Source organism: Candoia aspera, chromosome 6 (assembly GCF_035149785.1).
Source record: "Candoia aspera isolate rCanAsp1 chromosome 6, rCanAsp1.hap2, whole genome shotgun sequence".
Taxonomy (NCBI): domain Eukaryota; kingdom Metazoa; phylum Chordata; class Lepidosauria; order Squamata; family Boidae; genus Candoia; species Candoia aspera.
This window is the reverse complement of record NC_086158.1, coordinates 38,906,908-38,925,079: the sequence shown is the minus strand read 5'-3', so window position 1 is coordinate 38,925,079 and position 18,172 is coordinate 38,906,908. Positions and strand designations below refer to the sequence as shown.

The 18,172-nt window shown below is 38.6% G+C and overlaps 2 protein-coding genes across 3 annotated transcripts in view; both read left to right on the top strand.

Annotated features, from left to right (window-relative positions):
• Positions 1 to 1,646: 1,646 nt before the first annotated feature.
• On the top strand, positions 1,647 to 9,508 carry RNF168 (ring finger protein 168). Of its 2 annotated transcripts, XM_063306770.1 has the most exons (6): positions 1,647 to 1,990; positions 2,626 to 2,702; positions 2,934 to 3,110; positions 4,027 to 4,136; positions 6,839 to 6,926; positions 7,121 to 9,508. In XM_063306770.1, exons 1-6 carry the CDS (start codon positions 1,690 to 1,692, stop codon positions 8,150 to 8,152), a joined length of 1,785 nt encoding a protein of 594 aa, XP_063162840.1. In that variant the 5' UTR covers positions 1,647 to 1,689; the 3' UTR covers positions 8,153 to 9,508. The 2 variants fall into 2 exon arrangements, with proteins under 2 accessions (XP_063162840.1, XP_063162841.1); XM_063306771.1 differs by lacking the exon at positions 2,934 to 3,110.
• Positions 9,509 to 10,470: 962 nt separating this feature from the next.
• Positions 10,471 to 18,172, top strand: part of UBXN7 (UBX domain protein 7) — a 43,398-nt gene continuing 35,696 nt past the window's right edge. Inside the window, exon 1 of the mRNA XM_063306769.1 lies at positions 10,471 to 10,591. Coding sequence (XP_063162839.1) covers positions 10,519 to 10,591 — 73 coding nt within the window. The 5' untranslated portion in view covers positions 10,471 to 10,518. The remainder of the gene's footprint in view (positions 10,592 to 18,172) is intronic.

Genomic DNA, 18,172 nt, shown 5'->3' with positions numbered 1-18,172 from the left:
TTAATATAAAATATAGCCCAGCTGGGATTTGACTTCATTTTGACTCCTTCACAAAACAGTTTCCTTTATAAGGGGAAAACAGTACATTTAAAATATCCACAAGTATATACATTATTTTAATTATGTACTAGGAAACATTAGGCACTTAATAAATTATAAATAAGATTTGTTTTTAATGATTATATTTATGCATGTGCAAAATAACAAATCTACACAGATTTTCAACGTACTTTAGTTTTTCCATTTTTTTCAAAAAGAAATAAATTTAGCCACGGCGGGCACAATAAAACTAAGTCCTATACGCGGAAGTTTTTTTCTTCAACTCGGAGCAACCAGCTAATCGAACCCTTTCAAGTTAAGACAGAAGAGCGAAGCGGAAATAGGTGGGGCGCCCTAGCATTCGGCTGCAGGATTGGCTGTTGTTTGTTTTCTCACGGTGGGCAGGGCAGAGGATCCGGCAGCAGAGGAAAAGAAGCCGTCTGCTTAGCGCGCTTTTTTGAGCTGCAGCGTCTGGGGTCCGGCTACAGGCTTCCGAGTGGGGGCCGGAAGCGATGGACCTTGTGTGGGGTCGCGAAGGCCTGCGAAGCGCCTGCCCCGGTGAGGTGAGCCGGCGTCCTTTTCTTTCGTCCCGCCGCTACAGTACAAGGAACGTGAGCGTCTTGTTCGGCCTGGCCTCTTTTTAACCTGTAAAGTGAGCCTTCTTTTGGGGACGGGCCAGCCGGAGAGCTTTCCCAGTTTTTTCGCTCGAAGAAGAAGATAGGAAGCAGGAGGCGCTGAGGCTGGCGGTCGTCTCCTCTGGCTCCCGCCGTTCGGTGGTAAGGCGTTTAGTCTAAACGTTTTTCTGCACGCGACCCTGTTTATCTGCCCTTGTACGTCTAAATGAAGCGCAGAACCAGAAATCAGGTATAAAGTGAGCTCCAAGTTGGAGGCAAACAGAATGTATGAAAATTACGGTCATGTATCTTAATTTCAGTATAAAAACTTAGCTCCGCCCACATAATGCTTCCTATTCTGAAAATACTGCTATTTTGAGTCAACATCGCATTGCTTTAGTTCTATTTAGTATACAGTATACTCTACACTGGCAAAGCTTTTTTTTAAATAGGCTATCTATAAATAATCAGGTAACTATGAGCATTTTTCTGAAGAAAGTAGCTGATACAATTGGATTTCTATGTTACATGATTGCAAAGCAATATTTTATCATTTCTATAGTTTTAAGCATCTACACAGAAATACATCAAGAGAATTGGAAGTATGTTTGTATTGGGAAACAATGTATCGGCCTACTTCAGCCACTGCCTAACGAAATAATAGACAAAGGCATTCCTTACTTATAATTCATACAATTGTTTTTAGGCTTTTACAATAGAACCATATTGTACTATACTAATAGTGATAAAGCTTAGACATCAGATAACATCAAGTCACTCTCTCAGCCCAACCCACCTCAAAGGGCTGTTGCAGGGAAAATTGGAGGAGGAAGGTGTATTAGGTATGTTCACCACCTTGAGTTACTTATAAAGTAATAAAGGGATAAAAAATCTAAAAAACAAAAACATACATCATGTGAAAAATGATCTAGCAGACATAAATGCTACCATTTTACTGATCCTAAACAGGTAATGTGCTATTTTTGTAGATGCTGGTGATGTGTTAACGGAATTGTTCTCCCTTTCTGGACTGAAGATGCCAAAAGAATCAGAGGCTCCACTCTCTTTGTCAGACTGCCATTGTAACATTTGCATGGATATTTTTGTGGAACCAGTCACATTACCATGCCACCATACTCTTTGTAATGCCTGTTTCCAACTTACAGTGGAAAAAGCAAGTTTGTGTTGTCCTTTCTGTCGTCGGCGAGTCTCATCTTGGGCACGATATAACTCTCGCAAGAATACGCTTATCAATTTGGAGTTATGGGAAAAAATTAAGAAGCATTTCCCAGAAGAATGCCAACGTAGAATTAATGGACAGGACCTAGAAAATGATTGTAAGTAAAATTTCACTAGCTTCGTACTTCACATATACACCTGTCTTTGCTATTCAGAAATTTTATATAAAGTTTTGAAAAGAAGCAAGAGAAATTCTTAAGTAAAAATAAATTTTAGTTGATAAGAGAGTGATACATTTCTAAGCTCAGAGATTACTCTTCTTTGTGGAAGAAATCACCATACCAGAAACCATAAGTATGGGTAGGTAGACTAGTACAATATGGGTTGTTAGATTTGTTGATTTATTTGCAAAACTGTAATAATTTAATACCATGGTTTTGCAAATAAATCAACAAATCTAACAACCCATATTGTACTAGTCTACCTAACCATACTTATGGTTTCTGGTATGGTGATTTCTTGGGCACGATATAGCGAGTCAGATCTTTTGTTTTTCCTAGATAAATGTTCAATGGTGCTTTATTTTTTAAACTTTCCTTTAATGAACTCTTATGAGCACTAATTATATATTGTTAGAGACAGAAATTGTAAAGGTTCCAGGTTGATTAAAAAAGGATGGCACTTAAGTGTATGCTTTCATACATATTCATATTAAATTGCAACATAGACCCTTAAAATACTTGGATCATAATAATCACATTTTGTCTCATCTCTGCTTTGTTTTCTGGAATAGGGCGTATGCCTCACCCAATACCCTGCTTAAGTAAGCCTGGAGAATTAAGGAAAGAATATGAAGCTGAGATCACTAAGGTAAAGTAGAAAGTTGAATGGTGCTCACTAATAGGCAGTTTTGCAAGGGATCATAAAATCCTGAGGTAAACCCTGGACTGAGAGAAAGCAAAGATTGTAGGCACAAAATGCCTAAGTATTAAGTCAAGCCAAAATGTGAAAGCTCTTCCTTAAGGAATGTTGTAGTAAAAAAAAAAATCTCAATCTAAAAAATAAAAGAACTTGTTAAACAATGATAAATTTTATGGTTAGGTGGAAGCAGAACGCCGTGCTCTTGAGCAAGAAGAGAGCAAAGCAAGTGAAGAATATATTCAAAGACTACTAGCAGAAGAGGAAGAAGAGCAGAGGTTAACAGAAGAAAGGAAAAAAAAGATGACAGAACAATTACTATTAGATGAAATGTTGGCACGAGAACTGAGTTTCAATTTGGTAAGTTTAACGAAAATGACAGTTAAGTAGGCTTTTCAATTTAATATACCTATTTCAGAGCAGTTAAATCTTCAGCATATTTTCTTAAATGGCATTTTGAATATTACCATTGAAAGAGGGCTTAATACGCTTAATCAGTGCTTTTTCACATTTCTTCTGTAATCAAGATAATAAAAAAATGATACTGCTACCAAATTGTTAAAAAATACACTTTGAATATACTGTACAGTGTTAACAATACTGTGTTTCTTCTGACTTTTATAATCTCTGCCTCCTATGCTTATTAGTAGAACAAGAGTATTTTGTTTAAAATGGAATAATAGCTGTAGCAGATTCAGTTTTTGATTAGATTTCTATCCTGCCTTTCATGCAGGAGCACACATGTACGTATAAAATGCTCCCTCCTACTTTTTCCCACAGCAGCAATTCTGTGTGGTTGGAAAGTGGGTGGTCCAGGTTCACCCACTGAGGGTCTGTACTGAAAGTGGACTAGAACCTGAGTCTCCCTGGTGCCAAACCAATACCTAACCATTATTGCGCACTGATGAACAGGGTGTACCAAAAGTCAGGCCCCACAGACAGTTTATTATATCGGGTACAGTACACAGGGAAGCATTCTGTGATACAAATAAGTTTTCTTTGTTGAGCATGAATGTATCAATTTTTTAAAATGTGGGATGAATTGTGTATATCACCATTGTAGTGATTTTTTGTGATAAAGCAGCTTAATATGGTATAAAGCCCACTGGGTAACTTTGGGCCAGTCACTCTGTCTCAGCCCAACCACCTCACAGGACTGTTTTGGGGAAAATAGGCAGGAATATTAGGTATGTTCGCTGCCTTGAGTTATATATTAAAAGGGCAGGAAAATAATAATAGGCGTGCTTTTTTATCTCTATCTTTTTTGACACTGAAGAATAGATCTACTGAAGAGTCTGTACAAAGCAGTCTGCTACCAGGTCCCTCCCCTTCTGATCGTTGCAAAACATCAAAAAACAAATCAAGCAATTTTGGAGACATTAAGAAGTAAGTACAATCCAGTTATGTAGTCAAAGATTGATTAGTGCAGTATATGCATATTGGTACAATATACACAGAAAAGAAATTTCTCAGTCTCATAATAGCAGCTTACAGATATTCTTTCATTTTGACAATTGATATTTTTCAGAAAGATGCCTTAAGATCCAAAATGGCAGGTAGCAAGTTCTCTCATTTCAATGTATACTGTAACCATATTCTAAATAAAAGCTTGGATTATGAGGTGACATAGTATAGAAGGTGTTCTGGATATCCATATAATTAAGTTCTAATAAAACATTTGGGAAGGAGGAACCTAATTTACTGGGCAAATCTTGTTCATAAAGCAAAGAGGTATTCAGTTATCATAGTTTACATTATTAATTACAGTGTGAGTTTAGACATAACATTCCCTGTGATTACAGAAACCAGAGCAGCTGATTTTCTTGCAGCTCTGCTGGAAGAGAATGGGAAAGGGTTGCTGGCAAGCATAAAGCTTGTTTACATAACATTAAATCATAGTTTGAGAGCCAGTTTGGTGTAGTAGTAAAGGCATCGGGCTAGAAACTGGGAGGCTGTGAGTTCTAGTCCTGCCTTGGGCACCAAGCCAGCAGGGTGACCTTGGGCCAGTCATGTTCTCTCAGTCCTAAGAAGGAGTCAATAGCAAACCACGTCTGAAAAACCTTGCCAAGAAAGCTGCAAGGACTTGTCGCAGTTTCGGAGAATCAGACACTATTGAACAGATTTTTTTTTAAAAAAATCATACTTTAGGACTGCCGTCATTGATATCTCTTTACTTTCACATTACTTATGCTGGTGATGGTTGAAGGCAACTCACGAATTGGGTATGAGCTAAGGTATTTATACTTCACATCTATTCAGTACTACTTTTTTGTATGTGTACCGTTGAGTCAGTTTTAACTCTTAGCATATAACTCTGAGTTACTGTATATGAACAGATCCATGCAATTTTCTTGGCAAATTGGTGGTTTGCCATTGCCTTCTTCCTAGGGCTGAGAGAATGACTGGCCAAAAGTCACCCAGTTGGGTTCTGAGCCTAAGACAGGACTAGTAGGTCTCCCCACTTGTAGTCCTATGCCTTAATCACTAGACCAAACTCTCTTTCACTATTAAATTAGCCATATCTAATTGCTTATATTGATCTCAGTGAGTGTGATTAATTTGTACTAGAATCATAATCCAGATGGCTGTCTAATCTTGGAACACATCCAGTCAAGAAGAGCTACCACCCTCAGAATAATCGGTTCCACAATCTTATGCATATCTTTATAGAAGGTTTGCCGATTTGATGGCATTTGCTCCCATGTAATATGTAAAGAATTTCAGTATTCATCTGCATCTAACATTTATTATTAACATACTACTTGTTTCTCCATGAAGGAACTAAAGGCAACAAAGTCAGCAATGTTTAATAATCTCTCCTGGAATTTTGGAAAGCCCTAAAAACATGGTGTTTTTCCAGGGGTGGGAGTCAGGAGATTAATGGGGCCCCTGGGATGGGTGCTGTTGTTCTGACAGTTGTCTTCAGCTACCACTATATGTGTATTTATTGTGACTGTTCTTGGTTCTTTTATTGCTGTTTAACTTTGTTAGCTGCCCAGAGACACTAAAGTTTTGAGATGGGCAACCATATAAATCTTTATAATTAAATAAATGCCATAATATCTAAATACTTTGAAGTGTTACATTGCTCACAAGCTAGAGAAATGCACTTCTTTGTGACTTGTACTGAGCCATCATTCTTTCTGCTAATAAGAAAGGAGTCGAGCTTCCTCTTTACTCAGGACTTTTCCATTTCAATTGGTTAATTGATTTCAGATGTTTTTATCAGATTTTTTTCCTTTTTTTCCTTAGCCGCCATAGGAGAAAAACAGGATATAAATTATATGAATAATAATTAAACAGTTGAGCTTTTATACACTGTGAAATGGTATTGTGCTAGAACCTGCCTATAAACATTGCAACTATATGTTTTGCTTGATGAGGATCTGAACTAGTGTTACTGAAGGATAAAAGGCAGACTGAATAGAATAAGATGACGCTTAGGATACCAAGATCTCATTTACTTAAGAGATGTAGCCCTGCTCCAATCTATAATGGGCTCTCTAGGGCAGTAATTCTCAACTTTGGCAACTCTTAAGAAGTGTGGACTTCAACTTCCAGAATTCCCCAGCCAGCAAACACTGGGAGTTGAACTCCACATGTCTTAAGAGTTGCCAAGGTTGAGAATCACTGCTCTAGGGCTTTAAACATTAGCACCTTGAATTCACTTTGGAAACATCCTTGTTCCTTTTGTCATATTTATTCAATTTCTGTCCTATCCTTCCACCCAAGAATGATACTCAGACAGCTAACAATAAAAAATACAAAACAAAATCACATTTAAACAATTATAGAAAAAAAATACATAACTGAAAAATAAGTCTAAACTTAACAGATGTATCTTGATACCATTTCGAGACCAGAGCAGGAACAAATCACTGTTCCAAAATGCATATGCAGAAATTCAGCACTAGTCCAAGGTAAAAGAAGCTGAGTCTTACAGCATTTTATTACATACACTCTTCTTAGAAATAATTAAGTAAAAGCTGTGCTACGTTATATTTAAATGTAATTCTAATGTAAAGCTTGTTCTTCACAATCTATAAAAGCTTCCTTTACCTTTTTTTTTTTTTTGCACTGTTCTTAAGGTATTTGTCTCCAAAGTCCTGTGGTGTCTTGCCTCCAAAGTTATTATTTGGAAAATTAAAAGAAGAAAACATTGACTCTCTTTCTAGGGTATGTATATGTATTGGGATGTCTGATTACAGTAGACTTCTAAATCTCTAAATCTTTTACCTTGAAGTCAAATTGAGAAGTTGTATCATCAAATTTTTAATATTCTGATGTTTCATGATCCATAGTCAAAAAATCCATCATTTCCCATATCAAAAAAGATGGATACTGGATATTTGACCTTTATTTTTTTGCAGGAAAGCATCAGAACTAAAACTAGCTTTACATTAGAAGATGAAGAAACAGAAGATTATATGACCATACTATCTTCAGAGACACTCAAAGAGGGAAAAATGACTAAAGATTCCCCTTTAGATTCATCTGATCCTCATTTAAATATATGTACTACATCTGAATTCAACTGTCGTGGCCCGGAATTGTTATCTTTTTCCAGGAATCAGTTAAATGAACCAACAGCTGAACATGTTACCCATAGGGAGGACTGTGAAACTGAGTGTTTTTTCTCAATGAGCAGTGCATCCGGTAATAATGACTTTGGAAATGGAAATTTTACAGAAAGCGCACACTTGCTGAAACTTGAGAAAAATAACACTGAAAAAATCCTTATTTCTTTGACATCTAGTATCCAACAGGAGAGCAAAGATATGACCTGTGAAGAAACAAAGGTGATGGGAAACTGCCCAACTGGAAATGAAAAACAGAGTTACTCTCTGATCACTAAAGAGATTCCAAAGAGAAAATCTCAAGAATCTCCCACTGAATCAGCAGTGGATTCATATTTGAATGACAAAAGAAGAAGAACTTTTGTACAAGAGGAAGAGATGAATGATGTACAAAACCAGATATACTTGGAGCAGCAGCTTTATGAACGATATAAACAGGAAGAAGAAGACAGGCATCTGGCTTTGAAAATTCAGAAGGAAATGGACAGAGAACAGAAAACACTAAATCGCAAAAAAGGCTCCCCCAATGAGTATCATTTGCGCCCTATGACATCTCAGTCAGTTAGAAAATCCCCAGCTGTTAGGAAACACTGCAAACTCTCAAAGGCTTCAAACAGCCAGACTGAAATAAATCAACCCAAACTACACAGATGTTTCCACAGTGAGAATGGGAAGACTTCTAGTACACACCAGACAAAATCAACTGTAAAAAGTGGGAATGTTCTGAATTGTGTTCTCAACAACTCTGATTTAAAGGATGTAGAATTGCTGCCAATCAAACAAAGGACAATCATCCAGATGTTTAAGAGATCTGCAACAAATTGAAACATCCACAGTAGCAACAAAGACATTGTGGATTAGTAGAAAGTTTTTAAAAAGACATTCTGAAAAGCTGGCAAATATTTATCTGTTCTGGGATTAGCTGCTCCCAGAATTAATGTATTACTTGTTTCAGAAACAGTAGCACCTGCTCTGTGCCTTTTTCTTTGAATTCTTGTGTGTGTCCTTTAATAACATGGATGGCAACAATTACTCTCAATGTTAAGAGAGAAGTTTTAAAACCATCATGTAGTATTGTTTCTCACTATTACAATGTGTCATCAAAACAGCCACCATTTTTCTCCTGATTGCCTCTATCTAAATAAGTAAGTAAATTAGAAAATAAAAGTGATCGCAAATTGAACTGAATCATAATACTTGCTGAGTTGTCATAACCATGCAATTGTTGCCTGTGAACTTACAAGGAGGTGATATAGTAAATGTTGTCTTTAAGATACACATAGCCTAAGATACATTCTCATTTTTCTGTTTGCTGGAATTGTATTTTGCTTTGCTAGTAAAGTGGCTTACAGATTTCACCAGAAAACCAATCAATTTTCAATGGATTCATGTTGGAATTCTAAATTTGATATATTTTAAAGGTATCTTATAAAAGGAACCAAAGACAGACAGTAGGTAAATCGCATTTATTTTCATTTGTGAGTAATTTCTGATATATAGATTATATATAATGTTGCCATTAAAATCTTATGTAATGATTATTGCATTAAAATTATTTGAAATGTTGTAAATGTCATAATTATCCCCTAAGCATAGTTCTAATAAACATCCAACAGAGTTCCTATTCTTATTAGGGGGAAAAGTTAATTTAGAGTCTGACAATTGCAGCCTCTACATGGCCTTTCGATTTTCTACTTTCCTGAAATATTTGATAAGGTATTTCAGCATTCAGAATGCTTAGAAATGCAGTCAGCTGTGCCTTCCTTTAGGAATCTCCATCCCATTCATTTTTTGTTCAGCTTTATAACATATAATTTTTGGTGCAGCTGGGCTCAGTAAACCAGTCAGACAACCCTATATAATCTGAAGGGTTTAAATGAAAGTGACAGAACAGTAAGTGAATAAAAATGGTTTTTCAAGCATTACACTTAGTATTCTTACATCTACCGTTTTAGCTTTTTCTTTATTAGAATTGTTCTCTACTGGCACTCTTGCATTCTGGAGAAAGAGGGGATTCTCATTAGGTACCTGTGACGGTTTTCAAGCTAATATTTCAGTATATTTCTCAGAATCCTCTTTGGTTTTTGATAAATTTGTCTGAAACTTCTCAGTCATCTCTTTAAAACCAAAACCACATTTGAAACACTTGCATACACCCTGGCTTGTGCCTGTATATTTTTAGTTCTTAGAATAAATTCTTAGAATAATTCTTAATTCAGAGAATAAATATAGCTATGGATAAAGTCCATAGTCTGAATTTATCTATAGTGTTCTCGGCATGAAATCACATTTTTATACAGGAAGGACTGATATTTTTCAAAAACTTGAAGTCAGTTCTTATAAAAAAGTATTACCAATGATAATTTTAGGATGTTGAGGCAATGGTTTTACAAGCAAAACTAGCTTCCAGAGATTCTTACAGCATGCAAATACAAAAGCCAAAATACATAGATTTTAAATTGTGTAGAAGATGTAATCAGGGTGAGATTATTGGTTGAGTATTTAATCTGAAATGGTTAAATGCTTTTTTTCTCTCCTTTGGATCTGTGGAGGACTTATTTTACGTTCTCAGGCAGCTCATTTACTGGCCATAAACTCTTACACAGTAGCCCGTGTCCTTTTGTAGCAGTTCGTGGGTCCAGCTGTTTCAAATTACAGTTACCGCTTTTCCAGTATTGCACAGGATGGGTAGGCCTGATGGTGAACTCCCTTTTTAAACTACTGTTTCCCACATTAATGGCAATTTGGCCTAGGATGCCTTTCTGATTAAAATCGTTCCATATAACTTCACTCTAGTAAGATCACTTATTATTTGCACTCACAGTCAAATGGAATGGCACATTGGGGTATGGCCCCGACACTACACACTTAGGTTTGTTCGGTTTTGGTTTATTACATTTGTAGGTACCACCCCATAACGTAAGGCGGAAATCCCCTTGCAGATTTTTCAGAGCAGCCTTTTTCGAAGTCAAGCGCCAGAACAGAAATCCTCCGGCCGCTAGAGGGCAGCAATTGAGGTATCCGATACCATTTCGAGGAGGACTATACGCTGCTTCGTCCTTTACGTCATGCTCTCCATTACGCTTGATATTGAAATTGAAAGCGCGCAAGGGAGTTGGGGCGCGGTAGGTGTGCGCCTGCGCACTGGGATCGGCAGGTGGCAAGTGTTGTTCGGTGGTAGAGGCGGCAAGATGGCGGCGCCCGGGGGCTCCGCTGCCGCCTCAGTGTTGAAGGGGTTAATTCAGCAATTCACCGCCATCACGGGTGAGGCGCGCGAAAACACGGAATAAGCTCAGGAGGCTTGAGTCCGGTGCACCTAAGTGGGGGAGGGACAGGTGGCGCGGGGACCAAAACAGTGTCTTCAAGGGAGTTGGCGGGAGATAAAAGGGATGGGGCTCCGGTAGGCCGGCGCGGGGATGGGTGAGAAGAAGGAAACTAAGGTGGCACCGAAAAGAAATATTATAGAGAGAGCCGAAAAAGAAAAGTTCGAGGAGGTAATGCATAGAAGGAATTATGGGGATATTCCTTTGTGGAGGCGGGAGAGAAGAAATAAGATGAGCTCTCATTCGCTTCGGGAACCGCAGTGTGACATTTTCCGGAAGAGTTAGACTTGTAGTTTGATTGCTGTTTTTGTGGTAGACGAGTAAATGGGTTGTAGTTTTGTCCCTCGAAATGCCAGTCCATTTCCAAACTGCGTGAGAGGAAAACGATCGTCATCCGTCTTACTTTGGTTTCTCTAATGCAGATTTAAAGACGGAGTGAATAGCTATCAGCAGAGGTAATATACGTAGAGCTAAATTCCATTTTAAAGGACTGATTTGAACTTTCTAGCCGTGAACATTAGTATTGTAAAGGTATAATATTCCCAAAGTATTTTTATGTTTCTATTAAATGTCCATCCTGACTATATGAACGTCCCAGAGTGTGAGCATAATTAGAAAACAAAGGTTGGAGTGGAGAGCAAGTTATCCTGGTGGATGAAGGGAAGTCCATAATATATAGTCTTCTGTTTTTAACAGTAACCAATCCATGCCAAATGTCTAATCCATTCTAGAATTAAAAGCAGAATGTAACTGATCATCCTTTCTTGTTTGTTGTTATTCAAAGGGATGATGCCTCTGAAAAAAGAGGTTTCATCCAGTGAAGGTTATAAGCTCTTGATGGACAAATTGCCTGAGAGAGATATCTAATCCTTTTTAAAGCTTATTCTGTTTATTAAAAATGTAGCATGATACTTACCAAACCATATTTTCTTGACTGAATTCTTGAATGCAAGTGATGTTCAAACACTTCAGTCAGTTGATTTCAGGAAGGAGTTCAGGGTTGGAGCGCATGCAGAATGCCTAGGTCCAGTCCCTAACTCCTTTGTGGGACTACAAAATATTACTTGGTGAAATGCTGGAGAACTGGTAGTCAGAGTTGACCAAAATGCCATCCTTGCTGAAGATAGTGAGACATCTAATTCAACACATATCTAAAGACTATGACGTTGGAGAACTAATACTGAGCAACCAAAAAAAGATTGTCTTATTATAAGGCAGTTTCCTTTGTATCTGTATGTAGCTGTTGCATGAACTAAACTAGCCACCCACATTATCAAAAGAGAATCCAGATTAACCTTTGTAGAATTTAAGCATGGAGAGAGTTTTGTTGTTATTGTTGGTAGCTACTTGTAACACATAACATTTCCCTAAGCTTGACAGTTGTCTTACATCAAATCTCATAAGCATTAATTATACATTATATAAGAAAATATTTTGGTCTATACTGATCCTGCTCTCAGTTTTCAAAATTATTTTGCTCATTTACAAGATTGCTTTTCATTCTTAAAGTTTTATGTGTTACTGGTAAGTATAAAAAGCCCCATTCTTTTAAGCCTTTCCTTGTATTGGAGATGCTCTAATGCTGATTATTTTTATTTCCTGTACATTTTTCTGTCTAACTGAAGGATGGAATGGTATCTACACTTAGCTGAGAGTAAGTTCCATTGGGCTTGGTAGAATCTACTACTGAATTAGCATACATAGGATTGCACTGTAAAGATTGCATGGACAGTTTAATTGGTGCTGTAAAATATATTCCCAGAAAAAATGTTTAATGTTTTATAGGCTTTCATTTTATTCTACTTCTGTTGCATCTGATTCAGTTCTGTCTCAAAACTGATTTCCCCTCCTACAAAGGCCAGAAGCTAAATGCAGAGCAACTAAATGAGAGATAGCATTGTTTGGTTTTATAGTCCATTGCACAAGATTAAATCACAAACACAAACCTTTTTAATTGGTTTGTGCTCTTGAACCCTTAAACTGAAGCAGCTATACCTCAGGGAACTGATATTCCCATGAAAAGGGATATGGAACCTTTTAGATGGCCATGACAGTAGTCCCTTCTTTCAAACATATATTATCTTAGTTTCTTTCACTGGCAGAACTTATATTTTTGAACATTTCTAATACAACAACTTGAACAACTCCTAATCTTTATGCAACATTTTACAGATTTCATTAAATCACTTTAAAAAAAAAGTTGAGCCTCCTACATATTTTTGTTGCCTCCCACCAGATCATTTACAAACATCTTGTAAATTTATAAATTTATATGGCTGCCCATCTAACAAAAAAGAGTTCTTGGTTACATTATGTAAACAAAGCATGACTGTGCTTTTTCAAAATACCATTTCTGTTTTTTTCAAACTCATCTTTTCTGTAATCTTTGGCCTTTTTTAGTGTTCCTTTTTCACTGTTTTACTAAGGTAATCCTTAAAAAGTGACAGTTTGCATTTGATCTTCAAAGTTTTTTTTTAAGATATCTGTGGTATAATATTGTCTTCTTGGGTTCTTCTTATCCTGAAGATCCAAGAGCATGTGCTGCCATCTCTGTTAATATTAATTATCTAACTTCAGGCTTATGCAATCTATGTATTTTGCTTAGAATCCTAAGACCTACCAATTAGAGCTGCATGCAAATGGTTAGGTAGTTCTCACATGCTAAAAATAAAGGAATAGTGTGTTTCCTAGTATATACTCAGTCCAGGAATTTGTAGTCAACAGCAGAAACAACAAACTCTCTAGTCCTTTCCCAGAGAATTCCAACTTCTTTCTGTATATTTGTTGTTTATTCGTTCAGTCGCTTCCAACTCTTCGTGACTTGATGGACCAGCCCACACCAGAGCTCCCTGTCGGTCGTCGCCACCCCCAGCTCCTCCAGGGACGAGTCCGTCACCTCTAGAATATCATCTATCCATCTTGCCCTTGGTCGGCCCCTCTTCCTTTTGCCTTCCGCTCTCCCTAGCATCATTTTCTTCTCCAGGGTGTCCTGTCTTCTCATTATGTGGCCAAAGTATTTCAGTTTGGCCTTTAATATCATTCCCTCAAGTGAGCGGTCTGGCTTTATTTCCTGGAGGATGGACTGGTTTGATCTTCTTGCAGTCCAAGGCACTCTCAGAATTTTCCTCCAACACCACAGTTCCAAAGCATCTATCTTCTTTCACTCAGCCTTCCTTATGGTCCAGCTCTCGCAGCCATATGTTACTACTGGGAATACCATTGCTTTGACTATGCAGACCTTTGTTGTCAGCGTGATGTCTGTTCTTAACTGTTTTATTGAGATTTGTCATTGCTCTTCTCCCAAGAATTAAACGTCCTCCAATTTCCTGACTGCAGTCAGCATCTGCAGTAATCTTTGCACCTAGAAATACAAAGTCTGTCACTGCCTCTATGTTTTCTCCCTCTATTTGCCAGTTATCAATCAAGCTGGTTGCCATAATCTTGGTTTTTCTGAGGTTTAGCTGCAAGCCAGCTTTTGCACTTTCTTCTTTCACCTTCATCATAAGGCTCCTCAGTTCCTCTTTGCTTTCAGCCATCAAAGTGGTATCTTCTGCATATCTGAGATTGTTAATGTTTCTTCCAGCGATTTTAACTCCAGCTTTGGATTCCTCAAGCCCAGCACGACGCATGATGTGTTCTACGTACAAGTTGAATAGGTAGGGTGAGAGTATACCATCCTGCCGTACTCCTTTCCCAATCTTAAACCAGTCCGTTGTTCCGTGGTCTGTTCTTCCCGTTGCTACTTGGTCGTTATACAGATTCCTCAGGAGGCAGGCAAGATGACTTGGTATCCCCATACCGCTAAGAACTTGCCACAATTTGTTATGGTCCACACAGTCAAAGGCTTTAGAGTAGTCAAAACAGAAATAGATGTTTTTCTGAAACTCCCTGGCTTTTTCCATTATCCAACAGATATTGGCAATTTGGTCCCTAGTTCCTCTGCCTTTTCTAAACCCAGCTTGTACATCTGGCAATTCTCGCTCCATGAATTGCTGAAGTCTACCTTGCAGGATCTTGAGCATTACCTTACTGGCATGTGAAATGAGTGCCACTGTTCGATAGTTTGAACATTCTTTCGTGTTTCCCTTTTTTGGTGTGGGGATATAAGTTGATTTTTTCCAATCTGATGGGCATTCTTGTGTTTTCCAAATTTGCTGGCATATAGCATGCATTACTTTGACATCTCTCAAGATTTTGAACAATTCAGCTGGGATACCATTGTCTCCTGCTGCCTTGTTATATTAGCAATGCTTCTTAAGGCCCATTCAACCTCACTTTTCAGGATGTCTGGCTCTAGCTCACTGACCACACCGTCAAAGCTATCCCCGATATTGTTATCCTTCCTATACAGGTCTTCTGTATATTCTTGCCACCTTTTCTTGATCTCTTCTTCTTCTGTTAGGTCCTTGCCATCTTTGTTTTTGATCATACCCATTTTTGCTTGGAATTTACCTCCGATGTTTCTAATTTTCTGGAAGAGGTCTCTTGTCCTTCCTATTCTATTGTCGTCTTCCACTTCTGTGCATTGCTTGTTTAAAAATAATTCCTTGTCTCTTCTGGCTAACCTCTGGAATTTTGCATTTACTTGGGCATATCTCCCCCTATTGCTGTTGCCTTTTGCTTTCCTTCTTTCTTGGGCTACTTCTAGTGTCTCAGCAGACAGCCATTTTGCCTTCTTGGTTTTCTCTTTCTTTGGGATGTATTTTGTTGCCGTCTCCTGGACAATGTTGCGAACTTCTGTCCATAGTTCTTCCAGGACCCTATCTACTAAGTCCAGTCCCTTAAATCTATTTTTCACCTCCACTGCATATTCCTTAGGAATATTAGTGAGCTCATATCTAGCTGATCTGTGGGTCTTCCCTAATCTCCTTAGTCTGATCCTAAATTGTGCAATAAGAAGTTCGTGATCTGAACTACAGTCAGCTCCGGGTCTTGTTTTTACCGACTGTATAGATGTCCGCTACCTTTGGCTGCAAAGGATGTAGTCAATCTGATTTCGGTGTTGTCCATCTGGTGAAGTCCATGTATAAAGCTGTCTCTTCAGTTGTTGGAAGAGAGTGTTTGTTATGCAGAGTGAGTTGTCTTGGCAAAATTCTATCAGCTTATGTCCTGCTTCGTTTTGTTCTCCCAGGCCATGCTTACCTGTAATTCCAGGTGTCATTTGACTGCCCACCTTAGCATTCCAGTCTCCTGTGATGAAAATAACGTCTCTTTTAGGCGTATTGTCCAGTAGGTGCTGCAGATCCTCATAGAACTGCTCTACTTCAGCTTCTTCAGCATCTGTAGTTGGGGCGTATATTTGGATCACTGTGATGTTAGATGGCTTGCCCTGAATTCAAATTGAGATCGTTCTATCATTTTTTGGGTTGTATCCAAGCACTGCTTTAGTCACTTTACTATTAATTATGAAGGCTACTCCATTTCTTCTGTGGTCCTCTTGTCCACAGTAGTAGATCTGGTGGTCATTTGATGTGAAGTGGCCCATTCCAGTCCATTTCAGTTCACTGACGCCCAAAATGTCTATCTTTAATCTTGACATCTCACCAATAACCACATCCAATTTGCCCTGGCTCATAGATCTTACATTCCAGGTTCCGATGGTGTGTTGATCCTTAGAACATCGGATTCGCCGTTCACCACCAGCACCGTCGGCCGCTAACCGTCCTTTCGGCTTTGAGCTAGCTGCGTCATCACGTCTGGGGCTAGTTGAGCTCATCCTCTGTTCCTCCCCAGTAGCATTTTGACCATCTTCCGACCTGGGAGTCTCATCTTCCGATGGTATACCGACATATCTCTGGTTGTACTGATCCATTTAGTTTTCACGGCAAGAATACTGGGGTGGGTTGTCATTACCTTCCCCAGGGATCGCATCTAGTCTGACCTCTCTGTCATGACCTTCCCGTCTTGGGTGGCCCTTCACGGTTTAGCTCATGACATCATTAAGGTGCTCAAGCTCCAGCACCACGACAAGGTAACGATCCTTTGCTGAAGCTTTCTGTATATGGGCAGGCACAAATGTATATATGCTGTTTAATGAAAGGTTTTTAGGAATTGCTGCTGTTAGATAATTACGACTGAAAAAAAAATATTGCCCCCTATACTAACAAACGTATGGATATTAAACCAAAACAAGTTGATAATCAGGTAAGCCTGCATCGTATCATAAGAGTTGGAAGGAACCTTAGAGATCATCTAGTTCAATTAACTGGTTAGTCCAGGATCTACTGAACTATCTCTTAAAGAACACCATGGACCATCTGAAGCCCTCTAGTAAAGGAGCACTCAACATTTCACTGTGGCAGGCTATTCTACTGGCCAACAACTCATACAACTTGGAAGTTCCTCTTGATATCTAGCCTAATGTGTTTCCTTTAACTTTTATCCTATTGGCTTTGGTCCTCCCTTCTAGGGCAATAGAAAACAAGTCCACTCTCCCTTCTGTGTGACAATTCTTCAGATATCTGAAGACTGCTATCATATCTTCCTTCCCCCACCCCAAACAACCACACCAAGATGTTAAAGCTCAGATGCAATTATAAGAAACTAACAGCCAATAAGAAGGCTGATTATACAGCTACAGTTAAGTCTGAGCTAGAAAAGTCAGCAGAAGGGTCTAATCCAGTCATATTTTGGAATATCGTATCTGGCATGTTGAAGGAGCGTAAGCTCCTACTTGATATCCCCATTTCAGCTTCAGTCTGGGAGGATTTCTATACTACCCTATTTGCCAGCTCCAAGCAGGACTATCCTGAAAAGATGACTACTGAGCCTCTGACTCTTGATAATTTTCCTCCTTGGCTACCAGTAACAGTGACAGAAATTAAACACATCATCTACTCACTGAAACCCAATAAGGCACCTGGCGAAGACTTCCTACCACCAGAACTTTTCAGGACACACACTGACTGGTGGGCTCCACTATCGGCAGGACTCTTTACATACATAGACAACACCGGCCATATTCCAGCAGGATGGGAACTTTCCATCATAGTTCCCATACACAAAAAAAGAGACAAGGAAGACCCTAAAAATTACAGACCCATAAGCCTTATTGATATAACAGCTAAGATGTATGCAAAACACCTCCTGAGAAAAATAGAGGACTGGGCAATCGAGAAAAATATACTAGCCGAAGAACAGGCTGGGTTTAGACATGGGCACTCCACAGTAGACAATTGCTTTGTTTTACAGCATCTTATCGCTAAATATACAACTGATGGAAGGCACCTGTTTACATCTTTTATTGATCTTCGTGTGGCATTTGACTCCATAAATAGAGATACCTTATCGAAAAAGCTGGCCAAGTTAAATATGGAACCCAGACTTTTATATTTGATAAAGGTCCTCTACACAAATACACGCTTAAAAGTCCATACCGGAGTCAACGGCTCTCTTACACAGAGCATACCCACCCACAGAGGTGTCAGACAAGGATGCATCTTGGCCCCGATGTTGTTTTAATCTCTATGTTAACGATATCCCAGGATTTCTCTGTTCTACGGATGTCCACATGCCAAAGATC

Coding starts and splice junctions, on each gene's coding strand:
- RNF168 (XM_063306770.1), top strand. CDS start 1,690: ATGCCAAAAGAATCAGAGGCTCCACTCTCTTTGTCAGACTGCCATTGT. Junction 3,111..4,026: donor GAGAACTGAGTTTCAATTTG/GTAAGTTTAACG, acceptor TTGACACTGAAG/AATAGATCTACTGAAGAGTC. Junction 6,927..7,120: donor ACATTGACTCTCTTTCTAGG/GTATGTATATGT, acceptor ATTTTTTTGCAG/GAAAGCATCAGAACTAAAAC.